The 17,475-nt window shown below is 51.1% G+C and overlaps 1 protein-coding gene across 2 annotated transcripts in view; it reads left to right on the forward strand.

Moving 5' to 3' along the window:
- Window positions 1-521: 521 nt before the first annotated feature.
- MAEA (macrophage erythroblast attacher, E3 ubiquitin ligase) overlaps window positions 522-17,475 on the forward strand; it is a 33,078-nt gene continuing 16,124 nt past the window's right edge. For both annotated transcript variants that reach the window (XM_047718593.1, XM_047718594.1), the window contains exon 1: window positions 522-672. In XM_047718593.1, the coding sequence (XP_047574549.1) occupies window positions 604-672 (69 nt within the window). In that variant the 5' untranslated portion in view covers window positions 522-603. The remainder of the gene's footprint in view (window positions 673-17,475) is intronic.

Here is a 17,475-nt window from a genome sequence, read left to right on the forward strand (position 1 = left end):
TGTTTTAAAAGGGGAGTAAGAGGGTTATTTGGAAAGGCTGGATCGTGAAGTGGTTGGCAAGGAACTGGAGCGCCACGATGGACACCGGGCCACGTGCCCCTGGTGGGGAGGGCACACTTGGGGCGCTTTCCGGACATTCGGTAGTACCAAGTCCGCCTTTCCTTCTCCGACGGGGCAGCGGCCACCCCGTCCGTAAGGGGGTAAATCCATGCGGCACGCAGCTCCGTGCCTCTCCGTGCTCAGCCTCCCAGCTCCGACGGACGCTCGGGACCTTCCGCCCACAGACGCCGAGACTGGCTGGAGCAGCCCGGCGCAGAGCCTGCCCTTCCCGGCCGCTGGTTCCAGGGGGAGCCGCCGAGCCGGGCTTCCCGTTGATTGGCTGAACGAGAGAACGGCCAGAGATGATTGGTCCGGCCGGATGCCTCTCCGCGCACAAGCCGCGGCCGCGCCTTCTTCCGCCGCCACTTCTGGTGGGCGGACGCGATTGGAGCAGACGCGTCGGCCCGCCCCAGCCCGCCCCGCCCCGCCGGAGGGCGCTACGTCACTACCCGGCGTGCCGCGCGCGGCGCTTCCCCCACCCGCTAATGTTTTGGCCGATTCAAGATGGCGGTGCAGGAGTCAGCTGCTCAGCTCTCCATGACCCTGAAGGTGCAGGAGTACCCGACCCTCAAGGTGGGGTCTGCGGGCCGGGCTAGCGACCGCGCTTGGCTGGTGCCCGCGGACCGCGGGGGGTCGGAGGGGAGGGAGGAGGGGCAGGGTGGGGGCCGGGGCGCGGCCTGGGGCACCGGGCGGGGTCCGGGGGGGGGGTTCTGCGGGGTCGGGCTTCCGGGATCCGGGGGGCTCCGTGCCGCAGGTTCCCGGGTGCCCTGGGGTCTGGGAGTCGGGAGGCCCGCGCTTCCCAAGGTCTGGGGGTCTACAGCGCCGGGTTCTCCGAGATCTGGGGGTGTGTAGGGCCGGCCTCCCCGGGGCCTGGGGGTCTGCGAGGCCGACCCCCTGGGCTTCCCGACGGCGGCGGGGTCTGGGGGCCAGGCTTTCCGGGATCTGGGGTCCTTCAGGCCGGGCGGGTGTGGTGTGGGGCCGTCCATTGCCGGCCCTACCTTCGACTTCGTGGCAGGGCGTGGAGCGCGTGTCTGGCGCCCCGCTTCGCCCTCCGGAGCCCGATTGTAGCCCCTTCGTCCAAAAGAAAAAAAAAGGGGGGGGGGGAGGGGAAACAAACGTGAACTGCCCCAGTGACATTTTGCGGTAGGCAGGCTTGTGGTTTTGGGGGCTGGGATGGAGGCCGGGGTTTGCAGGGTGTGGGGTCGCGGGCGCCCGGAAAGAGTGCCTGATGGTTGGTATCCAGCTGTCCTAATATCAGGAGGTGTTGGTGTGTTGACTTCCAGTCTCTAATTAGGGAACCTGTAAAGAGAGACCTAACGACCTAATGGGAACCCATCTTGTGGGGCGTCACCAAACCTGAAATACAGCCCTTGCCACTAGGTTCCCAGTTCGGTGACCTTGGATGGCTACTTACCCAAGTCGCCTTCCCTGAGCATGAAGTCTGTGTCTCTAGTACAAGGGGCCACACTTGCTGCCTACCTAGTTAGCAGAGTATTTGATGGCGATGAGAACAAAGCATCTGGAAACGAATTTCTTAGGAGATCAAGGTCATAACATTCCAGGAGAACTGTGGTTGGGCATTTGTGATTCTGGACCCGTTCCGAGAGGCCAGGTAGCTTTTCTCTCCTCCTGGGAGACCCCTGAGTCCCCATCCACCTCAGTGGTGGCAGGTGGTGGTGGGTTTGAATACTGCCCCACTGTGTTCATCACTGTCAGGGAGACCCCAGGTAGGGGACGCGCCTGCTCTGAGTTTGCTGACTCCTATCACACGTAGGTAATGAAAGCACCAGAGCCACCCCAGGTGAATCAGGGGACTCTGCTGCGCGTCGTCACTACTCAAGTCAGACTGCCCTGTGCAGTCCTCGCTGGAAAGCAGAAACAAGGCTTTGTTGCTTTTCATTGACTAGTGGTGGAGCAGTGCTGTTTGTCTGCACCTTGTTTGATCAGGAAGGGCAGGGGAACTTTGGCGACTGCACCAGATGCCTGTTGTCTAGGCCCTTTCAGAATTAGGTGGTAGGTGTTCTTGTATTCAACTCCTTGAAGACCCTGTGGCTCGGAGAAGCCATGACATCATGCCACCCACGGCCCCCAAGGAGACATCATTTGGGTTGATTTTTACACACACACCCCCCACACTACATGAAAATATGAGGCTTTCGTGGGGGAGCCGCTCATTTCTGGCCTATTGTCTCACTCAGCCTACCCCCAGGCCTGGCACTGGAACTGACAAAACTGTGGCAGTTTGGGACTAGCTGGTGAGTGTAGGCAACAACAGACAGGAAGAGATTTCCCCTCCAAGTTCTCTTCCGTGGTTTCATAATCCTGACTGTGGTTGATTTCTAGAGTTATTAAGTAGCCTTTGATTAAAAATAATCCTGCAGTTACTTATACAGGTAAAGAGATACTACAGTGTCAAGTGAGCTTGTGTGGTTAAAAGGAGTTTTACTTCTGCTTTAGAATGATTTAAATGAATTTTTGAAATCGGGGAGGCTACTTCCATCATTTTCCCTCATAGGTTGTCTCGATCATCTGTAATCCATCAACATGTGTCATTGTTGACAGTTGACATTTTTTCTAGATGTTTTCAGGAGTGATTTCTAGTGGATAAGGAGGAAGTTTCCCTGGGAAACAAGGGTCCCTTGATATAGGAGCCTAAGTTAATACGGAATCCCCAGGACACTTGGAAGCTATGCTGGTCACAGTCTTGAGCACGGTCCAGATGCACGAGCCTCCGCCTGGAGCACTGTGCAGACAGCGTGAAGCGGGGAGTGAGGGCTGAGAGCTGGAGTTCTACAGGGTGTGCTATGCTTCTGGGCTTCAAGGGCATGCTCTCCTGCAGGGTAATGGGAGCCAAGTTCTCATTGCTTTCCTGACAGGCAGTGCCTCCTTGGACACGATGGAGGCAAATCCAGGCAGGTTCCTCACAGCCCCAGGGCTGGTGGCGGGCTCCTGGGTCCCTGTGGCACAGTTCTTACCTCCTGGCACAGCGGGAAGAGAATGGCACAGGCGTGACGTAACCGCCCTGCATGGGTTGAGCTGGATGCCCTCTGCTCCCTGAGCCCACAGTCCTGGGGTGGGATGGGCTGGTGTGGGCTTTTGGGCCACATGAGTCCTTGTAGTGGGGGATGTGCATTGTAGGATGTGTACCAGCACCCCTGGCTTCTGCTCATCCCCAGAGTGTCTCCAGACATTGCCACATGTCCCCTGGAGGGCAGAATCGCCCTGGTAAGAACCACTGGACTGGATTTTGCTTTGGGGAACTTGTTTTTTATGTTTTTAGAACAGCAGGGAGAGTGGGGTTTGTGGAAAACACGTTTGTGTTTCAAGCCTAGCTGTGAGTCTTTACCTGTGAGCACCTGGAACTGGAAGCCCTCTTTTAATTATGCTTTTAAAAGTGTTCTCTGAGGGGCGCCTGGGTGGCTCAGTGGGTTAAAGCCTCTGCCTTCGGCTCAGGTCATGATCCCAGGGTCCTGGGATGGAGCCCCACATCGGGCTCTCTGCTTGGCCGGGAGCCTGCTTCCCTTCCTCTCTCTCTGTGCCTCTCTCTTCTGCCTGTCTCTCTGCCTTGTGATCTCTGTCTGTCAAATAAATAAATAAAATTTAAAAAAAAAAAAGTGTTCTCTGGGTGCGCCTGGGTGGCTCAGTTGATGAAGCATCTGCCTTCAGCTCAGGTCATGATCCAGGGGTCCTAGGATCGAGCCCCATGTTGGGCTCCCTGCTCCCAGAAGCAAACTCTGGGAGTCTGCTTTTCCCTCTCCTGCTCCCTGCTTGTGTTCTCTCTCTCTCTTTCTCAGATAAATAAATAGAATCTTAAAAAAAATTTTCTTATCAAAATAACATGTTTTTCAAATTATTCTGCTAACCATCCTGTTTGTATTTTGGAGTCTTGACTTCTGTTTTTTTCCCCTCAGAGAGTTGAAGTAAAATAATATCTTAGAGACCTTCTTTGCCACTGCCCAAATCAGGTGGGGGTCTTCACAGCCCAGGAGAGAGGGTCTGGCGTTGGTCCCTGGGAGACCTGGCTCTGGACCCTCCCTCCCCCAACTCCTCACCTTGAGTCTCACCTGTGCCTCTCTCCATGCTCTCCCCGGGGCCTCTTATTCTTGGTCCTCCCAGCCTGACCCAGCTATGTCCCCCTCCCAGCTGCCGTCTCTTCTTCACTCGTGACAGGCTGGAGGAAGGGGAGCATGGGGCATTGTTCCTAGCAGGGTCTCTGGGCGTATTCTCCTATGTCTCTCAATTCTCTACGGGACTGTTGGAATGTTCTGCTTTTAATTTGGTGACAGTCTTGTTGACCAAATACTGGTCTGCAATTTTTTTTTTTTAAAGATTTTATTTATTTGACAGACAGAGATCACAAGCAAGCAGAGAGGCAGGCAGAGAGAGAGGAGGAAGCAGGCTCCCCGCTGAGCAGAGAGCCCGATGCGGGGCTCGATCCCAGGACCCTGGGATCATGACCTGAGCCGAAAGCAGAGGCTTTAACCCACTGAGCCACCCAGGCGCCCCATGGTCTGCAATTTCAAAGCCGGGGTTTGTGCCTGTTGTAGAAAGTCTGGGTGCAAATTATATGCCTAAAGTTACAGCTTTTCCAGCTTGGTCTTGGCCGGATGTAGGGGATCATATGTTCTCAAGTTTGAGAAACAGTGGTAAGCATGAGCATGTGGTCTGAAGGGACAAAATCCTAACATGCTGAGTCCAGGAAGGAGGCAGTAGCCTGGGTCCTGATTCCTTTTTACTTTAGATCTTGTGGTTTACAGAGTGAGCCGTTCCCTCTCTCAGAGGTGGTTGTATCCCGTGAATGACACCACCTCTCTCTCTGGCTCCAGGCTTCTGAGTGTGATGTCCTTCCTCTTCTCAGGCTCCAACTTTGTCAGACCTCCAGAGCTCAGTCTGCTCCTACCCCGAGGGGCCTCAGACTGCCTTTGTCTTCCAGGACCCTACCAAAGCCAAAGCACAGTTGAAATGCTTTCCTATTCCCCTTTGCATCCTCCTGACCTTCTACTCTTGTCTCTTGTGCTGCTGCTCAGATCCTGGACCACAGACAAGATGTTGGGGTGGGTGGGCCTTTGGGGACAGGGGCTGCTCCATGTCAGGGTGGGTGCCCGGGTGGGTGCAGGCTCTTCGTGGTAATCTAAACAAGCTTCACTCTGGGAAAGGAAGGGCTTCCAGTGCCCCACTCTCTGTAGCAGTGGGGTAGGCTGGAGCCAGTTCGAGCCCCCGCCCAGGCAAGCAGCTTCAGCAGTGGCCAAGGGGCAGCCATGCGACAGACGCTAGCGTGAAGTCTGCAGGTGGGGCTTGCTGGTGCTTCTCCCTCCCAGAGCCACCGCGAGGCACCCCAGAGCTGAGGTGCCACACTCCAAAGGCCTCGTGCTCCTTTGGCTTGTGCTCCTTGCTTGAAGAACCTCTGTGTGCTCAGTGGGCACAGCTGGGGACACTGGGGTGTCACAGAGAAAAAGATAGGGCTTGGCAAGGGGGAGGCATTAAACAAGTAATCTCAAATATCTCCAACCTTGAACAGGTAGAGTCAGGCCTGTATGGGGCTGGGGGAGGCTGGGGGCCCCCAGGGGGTCGGGAGGGTGGTCTTCAGTGGGCAGCCAGGGCGCTTGCGCTTTGGGGCTTTGTCGAGGTCTTGGCTGACCCTAGCACCACTGGCACACAGACCTGTCAGAACTGTAGGGCTCAGGTGTTCCGGGAGCCACACACAGGTCTTGACAGTGGGGCCCTGAGAGCCTGGGCCTGGCCATGGACCGCAAGTGCAGGGGCGGGAGGGGCAAGCTGGGAGGAGGCTGGCCACTGTGTGCTGCTTGTGCCCTGCCTGGTGCGGACCAAGACATGGCAGAGCTCAGTGCGCCTCTGGTCTTTCTAGGTGTACGATGTTTTAGAATCTGTATCCCTGGGGGCTATTTGTTTGAAAGCTTTCTGAAAAAAGATTTATTCACTGTTTCAGTAACAACTAAGTGATTGAAAAGAGGTATTCTTAGTTTAACAACCCAGCTATTGAGCTGAATGTGGCTGATGGAGAAAACCCCCCCGAGCTGTGCTAATGGCCTCACTGACCCGTCCTCCCCCACCCCCATCTATGAACACAAGTACTGCACAGCCCTGCTTCCTGCTCCTCCTAGCCCACATGGCCCCAGCTTGGCCTCCTCACCCACTTTCCACTCGTGACAGCTGCTGCCCTCCTTGCGTCTGCCCTCCCTTGTGGGGGGCTACCCCCGCAGTGGTCATCTGTGCCTGGAGCCCGCCTCTTTTTGCATGCGGCTCCAGCACACGTATCTCTTCCCTCCCAACTCAGTTTCCCCTTTTCAGTGGGTTCCATCAGCACCTGGCTCTGATGGCCCCAGGTCCTCCTCCAGCCACTGTCTCCTATTCCTGCCCCCTCCCGTGTATCTCCCTGGTTCAAGTCAGAAGTCTGGCCCCTGACATTCCTTGAAAATGTGTTTGTCAAGGTCACAGTCCATTTGACGCTGCTAAGGGGCCAGGTGCTGGGCCGTTGCCTCCTTCACTTGGACCCCCTGCTGCCATTCTCTTGCTTCTCCCGGCTAGTCTTCTGCCTTCAGGTTACCTCCAGCTTGGGGTTCTTGAGTCTCCGTGGCAGCAACCAGCCCTGGAGAGGTCTCAAGTCCTGCCTCCAGGCAGGCCTGACCCTGAACTCCCGCCTGGATGGTGGGCCACCTGCCAGGCCCCCTCAGGTGACTGAGTGGGGCTCCCTGCCCCAGAACTCATGCTTCTTGGCACCCAGCCAGCCCATCTTATGTGAAGACGACTCCTGCCCTTTGTGCAGGGTTTGTTCAAAGACCCTGGGGTGTTCCTGAGGCCTGTGTTTCCTACGATCTTTCTGTGATCCGTGATCCCCTTGGTCTCCATGGGCTGCAGGGCTCCAGTCTGCTTTTGGGTGGCAGGCAGGAGGGAGGGGAAGGGGGAAGGTGCCTGCTCCTTCCCGGGGGCTCCCGGAAATGCCATTCAAGCATTTTGCTTCTGCTCTGAGGCCAGAGCTTATGATTGGCTCTACCCAGCTTTGGGGGGACCTTAGGACAGCCTGGTGGGGGGCTTATTGCTGCCCTGGCCCTGAGTGCAGCTGGGGTGTGTGGCCCCTGCTGTGCTCTGTCCCTTCCTCTACTTTATGTTCTTTACAGCTTTAGTCAAAGTCAGACGGAACTGTCCCTAGTCTCTCTGCTTGCTTTTCTGTCAGAGCCCTCATTACAACTCATACTCTTCATGGCGAGAAGCTGCGTTCTGCTTCCTCATTCCCAGGCTCTGGCCAGGCCCTCAGTGATCCTCATGGTGTCTGGCAGTGAGCATCCACTGACAGCCCCTCCTCCTTGCAACAGGGAGGACCCTGTTTGGCTCCCAGGTTTGTCCCTGGCTCACAGCTGCCCTCCCCCAGTGTGACCGTGTACCGTGTTGGTGATCTTGTGCGGTCTCATGAGTCTGAGGACTCTGTGCGAACTGGTGACTCCCAGATGGTTAGCTCCCCAGTCCCAGGGCCCAGGATCCAGTAGCCTCACTGGAATCTCTGCAAGGTCGCTTGGCACATGCAGGTCTGAACTCCCTACCTTACATACCTCCTCCCCAGACCTCCTCCCCATCTTCCTTCCTTCCCCATCAGTTTAGAGCCTTGAGCTGTCTATCCTCACAGCTTACATCTGTGTGTCTTTCTGCTCTAGCTCCAGCATGTGTTCAGAGTTGGACTGTGTCTTACCTTCCTTCTTCCTGTTGCTGTGGTGCTGGCAGTGGGGGTGGGGGAGCTCAGAGCCTTTGCACATGTTTCCTTCTCCTGGAATTCTCTTCCTTCAGGTGTTCTTATTCCATCACCTTCTTGGATCTTTGCTCCGCTGTAACCTCAGTGAGGTCACTTTGTTTCAACCGGGAGCCCTACCGTCTCCCTCCTCTCTCTCTTTCTCCTTAGCTGTTACTGTCATACTGCATTTTGCTTCTTTGGTTCTAACCCCTGAGATTGTAGGCTTTGTGGAGGGCAGAGAAATATTTCTTCAGTTAACGAATGAACTGTTAGTTAAATATTACTTTGGCAATTTTGTCCAAACAAGTAAAAGTTGAAACAGAAGTAAATGTAACTTCAAATGGATGAGACATATTATGTCTGTGTATCCAGAGAACACAAACAAATTGGAAAATTACTAGACTTAATGAGAAAGTTCAACACGATAACTGGGCACATAAAAAATATACAAAAATCAGTCACTTTTCTGGGTCAGCAACAACCGGTTAAAGCACCTCATGGGAAAATACCCGTTCACAATAACCTAACAGCAACAGAAAATACCAAGGGAAGCTTTAGCAGCTAGCATGATGGGCACTGCAGGAGACACACAGGGAGTCTCAGGGAAGGCCTAGAGGAGGACTAGCACCAGCAGGGAGTGTTGTGTCTGAACGTATTGATGGCTGAAGATGCCATCTGACTTGCTTGTGCTGGAGCCCGGACTTCTTATGTGTAATCAGGGAAACACAGGGAAGGGCGGGGCCGTGCCAAGGCCAGTGGCTGGTGTCCCCCTTGCGACAGCCGCCACTTCCCGTCACTTGCTGCTCAGCAGTGAGGAAGCCTGCTCTGCTGGTGTTACGTACACAGGTCGACCCTGGTGCCCATCTGTGGTTGCTGTGTCATGTTTGGTCAGTGAGCCCATCCTGAGGGGTGGACAGCACTTGACCACGGGGAGGCACGGCCGTGGTGCTCCCCCCACATGGGGGTCCACCGCCTGTGCGACGCTATATTGTGTGTGTGCTAGCTGTTGCTTTGCTCAGACCTCCCTTTCTAAGATGGACCAGTGGCATGGACAGATGTCTACAGGTACCCGGCGGACCGTCCTGCGCTGAGGGAGGAGGGCATGGAGGTGCTGCTGGCGCTGTTCCCACGGCGAGTTCTGACTGCTGCCCTGTGCTGTGAATGGGCTGTCTCGTCCTCGCACCCTGAAGCTGGCCAGAAATGTTACTGTTTTAAGAAGCCATTTGAAACTGCATGAGCCTCCCTTGAGGTGTGTGCTGTGCTTGGGAGATAAGCTCCGGGAAGGAGGAAGCCTTTGTGATTTGGGAAACTGTCCCATGTGACACATCCAAACACGAGGTGGACTCTTCAGGATGTAGATGTCTGCTGCCGCTCAGGGCTCAATCTAACACTTTATTTTTTGGTAAAGATCTTATTTATGTGACAGACACAGCAAGAGAGGGAACGCAAGCAGGCAGAGGGAGAAGCAGGCTTCCCATGGAGCAGAGAGCCTGATGTGGGGCTCGACCCCAGGACCCTGGAATCCTGACCTGAGCCGAAGGCAGACACTTAACCAACTGAACCACCCAGACGCCCCTTCAGTCTTACACTTTAGAAGATGTTCTTAGCTTTGTGAGAAATAGAAACCTCTTCTGAGGTTTCTTCATTGGGAAAGATAAAAAGTCCCATGACATTGGGGAAATCCTTCCTGTGCTGGTAAAAATGGCTGAAAGCATTATGATGACAAACTAAAATGCATTTCTTTGTCTGCAAATACTGTCAGAAAACCCACAGCAAACATTGGAGAAGGTTTGAAGAAACACATACTAAAGCAAATGACACAGTGTAGGAGGATTGCTATAGAGCTGGTGAAAGTACAGATGTTTCATAGAAATCTTATGGTGTTTGCCAGATTCTGTTTTAATTATGAAAACAGGAAGGATTACTTTTTGTGAGTCACTGAAGGGGAAAAATGTACTGAAGGAAATATAATTTAACATCAGCTAACTGAACAGAAATCCTAAGATCTTAAAAGCTACAGTGCAACAAATTATCAAGGAAAAATTAAGTGGATTTAATTAATACAAATTTAAATCTCTGGTATACTCAGATAAAATCGAGCCAGAATTTAAAACAAATAACGATTTTATTTTATTTTATTTTTATTTTTTTTTAAAGATTTTATTTATTTATTTGACAGAGATCACAAGTAAGCAGAGATGCAGGCAGAGAGAGAGAGAGGGGGAAGCAGGCTCCCTGCTGAGCAGAGAGCCCGATATGGGACTCGATCCCAGGACCCTGAGATCATGACCTGAGCCGAAGGCAGAGGCTTAACTCACTGAGCCACCCAGGCACCCACAAATAACGATTTTAAAAATCCACCAAATGTGACCCATAAAGAGCTGATTTGCATTGATGAGAAAGATCCAAGACTTCTTTTCTTCCTTGAGTGTTAGACAGGGAATACAAAGGGAAAATATGTTGGATTGAACCATGTAAAATTGCTGTTTTGTGGATTAAAAGACAATGGCTGAATAGGCTTAAGCATGTAAAGAGATTTAAAAAAAAAAAGAGAGAAGAAAAGAAAACTTTCCGTTAAGAAAAGCCCAGGATCAAGTGGCTTCACTAGTGTATTCTGGTAAATGTTTAAAGAAGAATTAACACTGATTCTTAACAAACTCTTCCCAAAAATAGAAGAGAAGGGAACATTTCCCAGCTTACTCTGTAGTCAGTATTACCCTGATACCAAAACCAGACACAGATATCCAAGAAGACTATAGACCAGTATTCCCCAAGAGTTAATATTGGTGTTAAAATCCTCAACAACACAATAGCAAATTGTGTCTGACAACATAGGAAAAAAATTATGTACCATGAGTAAATGGGATATACCCCAGGAATGCAAGGTTGGTTCAAGGTGGAAAAAGCAGTGTAACACACACCACAACAGTATAAAGGACAAAACCCACATGATCATTTCCATAGACAGAGGAAAAAAAAGCACTTGACAGAATCCAACACTTTTTCATGATAAAATCACTCAACAAGGGGCGCCTGGGTGGCTCAGTGGGTTAAAGCCTCTGTCTTTGGCTCAGGTCATGATCCCAGGGTCCTGGGATGAAGCCCCTGCATCAGGCTCTCTGCTCAGCAGGGTTCCTGCTTCCCCCTCTCTCTCTGCCTGCCTCTCTGCCTACTTGTAATCTCTGTCTGTCAAATAAATAAATAAAATCTTAGAAAAAAAAAAAGGCTAAAGATAGATCAGTGAGCTAGAACTTAGAGTCCAGATATAAGCCCATACATAGTAACTCTCAGTAAGGGTGCCAGGACAGTTAATAGGGAAGGGAGAGGCTTTTCAGCAAATGGTTCCAAGACAACTGGATATCCACATGGAAAAGAAAGAAGTTGAGTCCTTCGCTTACACCGTATGCAAGCCTTAAGTCAAAATGGATCACAGAGTTAAATGTAAGAGCTAAGATTCTTAGATAATCACACCTAAAGCACAGGAAACCAAAACAAAGTTATAGGTTGAACTTCAAAAGTAAAAAGCCTGTGCTTCCAAGGACAGAATGGAGCAAAATGTTTGCATGTCACACCTGGTAGGAATCTAGTAGTATCCAGAATTTATGGGAAAAGAGTTCTTAAGGTTCAATAATGTAAAGACAACCCAATTTTAAAATGAGCAAACGATTTGAATAGACTTTTCCAGAGAAGATAAACAAATGGCTAATAAGCATTGAGAAGATTCTCAACAATATTACTCATTTATGAGATTCAAATTGAAAACCACAATGAGATACCACTTTCTGCCCCCTAGAATGATGAATCAGAAAGATGGCTGGTAGCAGGTGTTGGGTGAGGGTATGGAGGAAACAGAGCTGTCCTGCAGTGCAGGGCATGTAAAATGGCAAAGACACTATGCGGAGCAGTCTGGTGTTTCTTGAAAAAGCTCGACATAGAGTGGCCTGCCATTCCATTCCTCAGTAGAGCCCCCAAAGAAGCGAAAGGTGTGCACATGAAAACCATGCAGGAGTCTCTGTAGCCTTATTATTCATAATAGCCCAAAATTTGGAAGCAGTCAAAATGTCCATTAACATATGAATACGTAAACAAATGCAGTATGTTTGTGTGATGGAATGCCATTCTTCCTCAGTAAAAAGGCATGAAATACATGTTACATCATGACTGAACTGTGAAAACATTACGCTGAAGCCAGCCCAAAGGCCCAAAGGCCATAGGCTATCTGAGTCCGAGTGTGTGAAGTGTCTGCGATGGGCAGACCCAGACAGGTTGTTCGTGGATGGTTGTCTGCCTGTGGGGAGGACCTCCATGGCAATGGGATTTCTCTTTGGGTTGAGGAAATGTTCTAAAGGTATTTTATGGTGATAGTTGTGCAACCTTATGATTATATTAAAAACTATGAAGTTGTACACTCTAAGAGTGTGAGCTTTATGGTATCTGAATTATATCTTAATTAAAATTGGTAAAATAATGATGGCCTGTCAGCATTTTTGTACGCTTCAACATAATAGTTACAGAGCACTCATGTAGGGGTGCCTTGGTGGCTCAGTTGATTAAGTGTCTGATTCTTGATGTCAGCTCAGGTCTTGATCTCAGGGTCGTGAGTTCAAACCCGCGCGGAACCTACAGAAGAAAAAAAAAGAGCATCCTGCATGGTGCTGGCCAACCTTGGGAGGGTATCCATGACGTGCTACTCTGCACACATGAGTTAACTTTAGGATTGATCCACAGAATTCCAGTAGGCAGGTCAGAGATGAGACACAGTTTTGATAACTGCTGTCAAATTCCCCCCCTTCTCCATGCTCTCTGCCAGCCATGTATGGGGTCCAAGTTACCCCCAAACTTCACCATAGGTTTTCTGTAGCTGCACTGTCCAGCACAGCAGCCCCAAGCCCTGTGTGACTGTTGAGTGCTTGAAATGTTGTTCGTCCAAATATGTGTTCGACTTGTAAAACAAAATGTGTACTGGCTTTTAAAGATTTAACACAAAGAGAAAAAATAATGCAACATGTCTAATAAATGCAATATTTGGGGTGTATTGGATATATAAAATACAATAAATCAGCTTCATTGCATTCTTTTTAATGTGGTGGAGAGAAAATTTGAAATGGTGAGCACACACAGCTCACCGTTCCACAGACAATCCTGCTGTGGCTTTATCCTTTCCGTTTCTCTTGCCCACTTATGCTCTAGTTCTCTTTCCGTAGCCATCCAGATTTGTAGTGAGTACCAATATTGTGGACTTTACCTCCCCATATTTGTTCTCCGACTCCTGTGCTTTTTTGTGTCTTTTTTCCTTTCCTTCTTGGTAGATTGATAAGGTTTTCTTTGTTCCATTTAATTTCCTCTTTTGGTTTGACAAGCTCACTGCCACACCCGGGTTGTGACAGATCCGAAAGGTCTCCAGACGTTTCCAGGTCTCCCCTTGGAAGCATTCTCCCTGGTGGCAAACTGCTCCTCCCCCTGGTATGCTGGTGTTGGAATGTCACATAAAGGGACCTCACAGCTGCACTGTGTGTCTTGCTTTTCCCCCGCCCGTGTCTGAACTTCAGTGGTGGCACCCACATCAGTGGGCAGTTTACGTCCCCAGGGATGCATGTTTGAGATGGTTCCCATCTTGGGCTTACAAATAAAACTACTATGAGCATTTGCATACAAGTCTCTCTGTGGATTCTCTATTTGTTTCTCTTGGAATTGGAGTTGCTGAGTGATGTGTTACATGTATGTTTACCATCATAAGCAGCCAGAGTCTGTTCCTGAGGGTTGTGCCCACCACTGCCCGCGATAGCATCCAGGTGTCCTCAGCCTGGCCAGCAGGTGCTGGGGAAGTCCTGCTAGCATGCCCTAGTGTCTTGTCTCGGCTCTCCAGAGAAACGGAACCATCCTGTACGGGTGGAAAACAGAGAGGGAAGGAGGAGGAGGAGAGAGGTGGAGACTGACTGTGCAGAATTGGCTTATGGGATTATGGGGGCTGAAAAGATCTGCAGTGGGCAAGCTGGAGCCCCAGGAGAGCTGACAGAAGTCTGCTTTACCCAACCCAGTGTGCAAACACGATTCTCCAGACACACCCAGAGCCACACGTCTCACCCTGTGTCTCTACCTTGTGGCCCGGTCAGCTTGACAACACATACCACTAACTCTCACATGTCCCCTTGTGGCTTGAACTTGGATATTTCTGACTAATGATGTTATGTGTCTTTATTATTAGCCCTTTGTATATCTGCTTTTGGGACTTTTTGTTAAAACCTTTTGCCTGTTTTAAAAATGGGATTGTCTTCTTGGTCTTGAGTTGTAAGAGTTTTAAATATGTTCTAGATGTAAGTCCTTTGTCAGATTTACATACACTGAATGTTTTCTCCTACTCTTTGCCTTGCCTTTAATAATTGTCTTTCAAAGAGAAGTTTTAGTTTAATTAATTTCTCTTATAGCTATTGCCTTCTGTATCCCTGTGAGAAATCTTTGCTTCTCTTAAGATTGTGAAGGTTTTCTCCTGTGTTCCTGTCTAGAATTCTGTAGTTTTAGCTTTGACATTTGGGTCTGTGATCATTCTAAGAATTTTTGCGGCCCACATGAAGTCCAGGTTGCGGTCCTCCCTCTCCCATGTGGCTGTCCAGTTCTGCTCTGCTGTTGCAGAACGGGTCCTCTCTGCCCTGGGTCGCTGGGCTCCTTGTTGGGATTCGTATCTGGGTTCTCCACCCTCCTCCAATCCTGGTGTGTTCACTATAACTTCATGGGAGCTGTGGAAATCAGATACCATTGCTGTGTGTTATCAGCACCATAGGAATATTTTTTATCATGGTAAAGCATAGCATGAACTAGTCATTTCCATTTTTTTTTTTAAAGATTTTATTTATTTATTCGACAGACAGATTACAAGTAGGCAGAGAGGCAGGCAGAGAGAGAGAGGAGGAAGCAGGCTCCCTACTGAGCAGAGAGCCCGACTCGGGACTGTCCTGGGATCATGACCTGAGCCGCAGGCAGAGGCTTTAACCCACTGAGCCACCCGTGCACCCCTAGTCATCTCCATTTTTAAGTGTGCAGCAGTATTAGCCATATGCATGTAAGGTCTCTTGAGCTTTTTCACTTGCACAACTGAAACTTTGTACCTTTTTGTCTTGATCAATTCAAAATGCGGTTGGCTGGGGCACCTGGGTGGCTCAGTGGGTTAAGCCGCTGCCTTTGGCTCCGGTCATGATCCCAGGGTCCTGGGATCGAGTCCCGCATCGGGCTCCTTGCTCGGCGGGGAGCCTGCTTCTCTCTCCGCCTCTGCCTGCTTGTGCGCTTGGGCGCTCTCTCTCTCTCTCACAAGTAAATAAAATCTTAAAAAAAAAAAATGCGGTTGGCTGGGTGCTTGTAAACTACAGAAAGTTCTTCTCCCAGGTCCTGGAGGCTGGAAGTCCAAGATGAGAGTGCCAGGGTGATCTGGTTCTGGTGAGGCCTCTTCCATGTTCCTGATGGCTGCCTTCTCCTGTGTCACATGTGGTGAAGACAGTGGGCAGTTCTTTCAGAAGGATGCTGATCCCAGTCACGAGGGCCGCACCTTGTAACCCAGTCCCCTCCCAAAGCTCCGTGTCCACATACCATTTGGTTGGGGGTATGTGGGTGCATTATGGGCGTGGGGACACATCTGTCTATTGCACCATTAAATCCCTCCCCTTTTCCCCAGCCCCCCCGCAGCCGCCCTCCTTTTTTCTGTTTCTGATCATTTGGCTACTCTCGGTGTCTCCTGGGAGAAGAGCCCTACCCTTCAGTGTTTGGTGACTGGCCATTTCACTTGGCATGACGTCCTGCAGCTCCTCCATGGTGCGGCATTGGGAGGGTTTCCTTCTTTCTGAGGCTGAATCATATTCCATTGGGTGTATACACCACATTTTGGTAGTCGGTCCCTCCGTCCGTCCATCCGCCCGCGGACACTTGGGTGCCTCCCTATCTCAGCTACAGGGCCTAATGCTGCCATGATCATGGGTGTGCCGGCATCTCATGGAGACCCTGCTCTCCGTTCCCCAGGGAACACGCCCAGACGGGGAACACTGGGCTGTGAGCTCATCCTGGATCCTCCACACTGTTTTCCACAGCGGCCGCAGCCCACAGTGCATGGGGTTCCCGTCGGTCCACGTCCTCGCCATGGCTCGTCGGTGTCTGCTCCTCCGAGAGCCGCCATCCTGCGGGCTGTGACGTGGGGTCACCTGTGGTTCTGACCCGCATTTCCCTGATCCCTGGTGACACTCAGCGGCCTGTCCTATGCGGCTCGGCCACTGCACAGGTCCTCCGGAGAGCTGTCCGCTCAGCTCCTCTGCCCACCTGGGGTTGGGGGCTCGTGCCTTTGCTCTGGAGCTCGAGCTCTCCACCTGCCCAGGGTGCCAGACCCTTTTCAGCCTCGCACTCTGCCTGGGTGCCCTCCTCTTCTGGGGTTACGGCCTCACAATAGATCGCTTCCTTTGCTTCGCACGAGTTTTAAGTTTGGCTAATCCCATTTGTCTGCTTTTGGTTTTGCCCGTTGCCTATGCATTTAAGACTACATTTCATATTTGCCTCTTACTTTGGAATTCTTTCAAAATCTCTTGGATTTAGAGTCACCTTGTCCACTTTCCTTAGGCTATGGATTGGTTTCTTTCCTTCTTGTTCGACTCTTATTTACTGGTTTCTTTCCTCACTGCTTTTTGCTGTATCTTGTTTCCTCTCATTGATTTTGTTGTTTGTCTCACTGAGGGCTCTCTGAGTAATTTTCCTCCCAGAAAAGGGATGTGGCGCTAACCTTGGCAGTGCCGCATATCTAGAAGTATCTTAATCTTGCCCTTCTGGAATGATAGTTTGGCTGCTTTCAGTATCTTCAGCATTTCAGAAATTCCATTCCTTCATTTGGCCAAAGCCCTTCTTGAAGGAGGCTGTGAAGGAGCTATTGGTGACTGAGCAGCAGGGGACATTTGGGGAAGGGCAGGGGAGGCCCGGACCCCAGGCTGGGTGCCCTGTGGGCAGAATGCTGAGCCGCTTTCCAGGGCCAGCTGCCTGGTGTCCTTAGGACGGAAGCTGGCACTGGAGACTGCTCAGTGCTCCTGGGATGTAAATTCTTGAGAGCTCCTGGTGGGGGATGGGGGATGTTGCTATGGGCCAGACCGGTGGGGGGCACAGGACACGTCAGGGTGTGGGCAGCAGAAGGTGAGGTCCTGAGAGCTCAGCCCTGTGGAGCTAGTGACCAGGTGTGGGGCGGGAGCACCAGGGACAGCTCAGGGGTCCTTGGGTGGGAGGAGTGGCCCTAGAAAGCTCCTGTCCAGGCCATTTGGAGGTCATACTCAGGAGTGGAGGCTGAGGGGCTTACTCAGGCCCAGGGAAGATGCAGACCACATGGTGAGAGAGCAAAGTGGGCCTCACAACCCCCCAGAAGTGTACGAAGTCCTGACTTAGTTTCTTTTATCAAAAGATAGAAGAATTAATGTTGACTGTAACCTTATAATAGAAGTTGGGCCTGGGTATCAATGATGGACTGAAGATGAGTGTTAGAGTGTTGTCTGCTTCTTTTTGGGTAAAAGTTAAAAATGGAGATCTAGGCCTATAGTGCCTACTTCAGAGTCTCCTTTTCCTCCCCTTGGCTCTGAGGGATGAACGTCATGCCAGGTGTCGTGAGCAGAAGGCAGGACCTG

Source organism: Lutra lutra, chromosome 2, assembly GCF_902655055.1.
Source record: "Lutra lutra chromosome 2, mLutLut1.2, whole genome shotgun sequence".
Lineage (NCBI taxonomy): Eukaryota > Metazoa > Chordata > Mammalia > Carnivora > Mustelidae > Lutra > Lutra lutra.